A 3,985-nucleotide genomic window follows, 5' to 3' on the forward strand; every position below is an offset into this window, starting at 1 on the left:
CTCTCTCTCTCTCTCTCTCTCTCTCTCTCTCTCTCTCTCTCTCTCTCTCTCTCTCTCTCTCTCTCTCTCTCTCTCTCTCTGTCTCTCTCTCTCTCTCTCTCTCTCTCTCTCTCTCTCTCTCTCTCTTCGTAGTATATCGTTTCTTGTCATTTTTGTTATTAAAGTGTGAATGAGAGTGATGACCATGGAGGAGGGAGGGGGACTGGGGAAAAGGGAAGGGTGGGGAGGGGAATGGAGAGAGGGAAGGGAGGGGAGAGGAGGGGAAGGGAGATGAGAGAGGGAAGGAGGGAGAAAGAAGGAAGGTGAGGGGGGAGAATAGGAAGGAGAAAGAAGAAGGAAGGGGAGTCGAGGAGGATGAGGGAGAGTGAGAAAGGGAGGGGAAGGGAAAAAGAAAAAAGGAAGGGATGAAAGAGAGAGTAGGGAGAGGGCGAGAAGAAAAGAGGCAGCAGAACGAAAGGAAATATAGATAGAAGAGGGAAGGAGAAATAGAATGAACGAGAGGAAGAGGCCAGGAAGTAAAAATAAAAATAAAGAATAGGGGCTATAGGAGAGAGAGAGAGAGAGAGAGAGAGAGAGAGAGAGAGAGAGAGAGAGAAAGAGGAAAGGAGGGAGAGAGAGAGTGAGTGAGAGAGAGAGAAAGAGAGAGAGAGAGAGAGAGAGAGAGATGAGAGAGAGTGAGAGAGAAGAGAGAGAGAGAGCGAGAGAGAGAGAGAGAGAGAGAGAAAGAGAGAGGGAGAGAGAGAAGAGAGAGAGAAAGAAAGAGAGAGGGAGAGAGAGAGATGGAGAGAGAGAGAGATGAGAGAGAGAGATAGAGAGAGAGAGAGAGAGAGAGAGAGAGAGGAAGAAGGAGAAGAAGAAGAAGAAGAAGAAGAAGAAGAAGAAGAAGAAGAAGAAGAGAGAGACTCAGAAAGGAAGAAAAGGAAAGAGAGAATCATACAATAAGGAGAAAGGAGAAAGAAAAACGAAAGAGAGAAAGGAGAAGAGGCGATAACAGCCATCAACAGGTTCTTAGGAACAACTAGCAACTCAAATGCAGATTTTGATGATAATACCTTGAAAGATACTTTCCTAATACACTTACAACATCCACCATGCCCTTGATATCACAAAGCACCGCAATTTTTTACATCTATGATATATGATTTCCGAGTCAAAAGCCAGTCAGGAATAGCTCCGTTTTATCAACTATGTTTGACAAGTAATTCTCAATAGCTGTGATGGCTTCTGCTCTCAGATGAAAGCGGTGTTATGTTACATAATATCTGTCTGTCTCTATCTCTCTCTATATATATGTTATTACGTAAACTAGTCCCCGATTGATTAGAATGAAAATTGTCGTGTACTTGCCAGCCTTCCATGGATGAAAAATGAAAAGGTGTATATATATTCATATATATGTGTGTGTGTGTGTGTGAGAGAGAGAGAGAGAGAGAGAGAGAGAGAGAGAGAGAGAGAGAGAGAGAGAGAGAGAGAGAGAGAGAGAGAGAGAGAGAGAGAGAGAGAGAGAGAGAGAGAGAGAGAGAATGTATATACGTGTGTGTGTGTGTGTGTGTGTGTGTGTGTGTGTGTGTGTGTGTGTGTGTGTGTGTGTGTGTGTGTGTGTGTGTGTGTGTGTGTGTGTGTGTGCGTGTGCATATATGTATGTATAGAGAGAGAAAAAAACGAGAAAAAAGGGAGAAAGGCTGGCAACCAGACAGACGCATGGAGAGAAAACGAGAAAAAAATACACGAGAGAAGGGATGAGAGAAAAAAAAGAGATAGAGAGAAACCGAGAGAAGAGAGAGAACGAGAAAGAGAGAGAGAGAGAGAGAGAGAGAGAGAGAGAGAGAGAGAGAGAGAGAGAGAGAGAGAGAGAGAGAGAGAGAGAGAGAGAGAGAGAGAGAACGAGAAAGGGAGAAAGAGAGAGAGAGAACGAGAAAGAGAGAGAGAGAAAACGAAAAATAATTAAAGAGAGAGCGAGAAAAAGAGAGAGAGAGAAGGACGTACAGCCAGCCAGACACATAGAGAGAAAAATCGAGGGAATAAATAAACGAGAAAAGGAATAATCCTGACTGTTACAGAGACACACAGAAATCCTGAGAGAAAATATCTTTAGGCAGTTTCCCACTTTCCAGGAAAATAGCTTCGTGACACTCATACTCCTGTGAGGATAATAATTGAGATGCCCTTTTTATCATTATCATTATACAGCATTTTATATAAATACAATAAACACTCATCACCTTCATATTTATGGGTTTTCATTATAATCCTTATCGTTGTAATTATTAACATCATAATTATCATTATTATTAGTGTTACACCTATTTATTATCATTATTTTCATTATCATGATCTCAGGCGACTCTGCTGTACTAACATCGACATTCTGGGGTTAAAATGAGGGTGAAGAGGAACTAACCACCCTATTGATTAATTTGGGTAAGAGGCCAAACGTATATCATTATTATTATGAATATTATTATTATTCCTGTTACTGTTAGTATTAACATCAACAGTCTTGAAGTTTGCATTATCATTATTCTTTTTATTACCGTCATTCTCCCTACTATTCTCATCAACATCATTATCTTTTTGTCATCATCATCTTTTTTTCTTCTCCAAAACCCTTTCAACATCCTATTGAATCTTGAAGACTTGTAGTGTAAGAAAAAAACACTCATTCCTCTACAGACAGTTTCCTCGACAATGAATAATTCCAAAGACGTTGATTAATCTTCCTGGCAATGAATCATTTCAAAGACACCTCATTAGTCCCTTTAAACGTCTGTAATTATCGTGGCCTCTTTTTAGACGTTCACATGACATTGTTTAGATCAGGGTCGTGACAATAGTCTTGTGAAGGGTCCCGTCTTCCTCCTTGTGTTTTGAGAGACTACAAACAAGTTCCTTTTGCACGTTTCCACTCCTTTGGTCCATCTCTGTTATGAGATCAGACAAGGTGTCGAGACCAAGAGCTGTCCTCTCTCTCTCTCTCTCTCTCTCTCTCTCTCTCTCTCTCTCTCTCTCTCTCTCTCTCTCTCTCTCTCTCTCTCTCTCTCTCTCTCTCTCTCTCTCTCTCTCTCTCTCTCGTCTCTTTAGAAGTTTCAAAGAGGTTTCTGAAAGGAGGTTGCAGTTCGTATCATTCGTTCTAAATGCAGTATATCTTATATATAAATGCAAATGCAATATCCAACGAAAACAGCAGAAAAAGACTCACCATTGAAGAAAGTTATAAGACCAGAAATTTGCCAACGAGCGTAGGGATACTCAAGACCCTACAAACTGTTCAATTATCGCTAACAGCTGTTCTCAGAAATGATCTTTGATTCTCAGAGTCACTGGGAGTCTCTGGAGCATTGCTTGCGGACAAAAGAAAGGAGGAACGGGATCCATTGTTGGAAGTTTGTTCTCTGTCTCACCATCTCAAGCGAGAAGTATGTATGGGAACTCCGTGGCTTGTTTGTCCAGGAATGAAGTATAAGTGGTTGTTCTGCTATTATTTATTATTGATTCTATTCTTAAACATATACAAGGAAGTGCGTCTGTGGTATTCACGACTGGGTTGATTGAATATTGACCCACAACGACCCAGAGGATGTTCTTGTTATTATTTATGCCTGTTTTTATTCTTCCATCACGGTCGTCTGTCAAGCCTACGTTACCGACTGAAAAGGGAACGGCTGAAACACAGACAAGGGAGTGAGTGTGCGATTTCCACGAGTGAGTTGATTGAGATCTAGCACAGGACTAAAAGATGAGGTTCCTTTTATTGCCTTGATTATTCTTGTCCTTTAATCATAGTAGAGTATTCGGCGGGAAAGGAACTGCCAAACACAGGAACTCCTAACAAGTGAGTTGTTTAAAATCTGACTCACAACGAAATCTCGAAGGGCACGAGGAGGAGGTATCCACACGATGATGGTAAAAAAAAAACATTTCTTACCTTTATTATTACATTTGCATATAAATCGAACTGCATGTCGATTCCACGATGCATTCTCGC

At 41.1% G+C, this 3,985-nt stretch overlaps 1 protein-coding gene across 1 annotated transcript in view; it reads left to right on the forward strand.

Annotated features, from left to right (window-relative positions):
- LOC138860361 (homeobox-like protein HDP1) overlaps positions 1-3,456 on the forward strand; it is an 8,140-nt gene extending 4,684 nt beyond the window's left edge. The window contains exon 3 of the mRNA XM_070117773.1: positions 3,286-3,456. Within this exon, the coding sequence (XP_069973874.1) occupies positions 3,286-3,456 (171 nt within the window). The remainder of the gene's footprint in view (positions 1-3,285) is intronic.
- Positions 3,457-3,985: the final 529 nt, after the last annotated feature.

The sequence above is a fragment of the Penaeus vannamei genome, chromosome 41 (genome assembly GCF_042767895.1).
Source record: "Penaeus vannamei isolate JL-2024 chromosome 41, ASM4276789v1, whole genome shotgun sequence".
Lineage (NCBI taxonomy): Eukaryota > Metazoa > Arthropoda > Malacostraca > Decapoda > Penaeidae > Penaeus > Penaeus vannamei.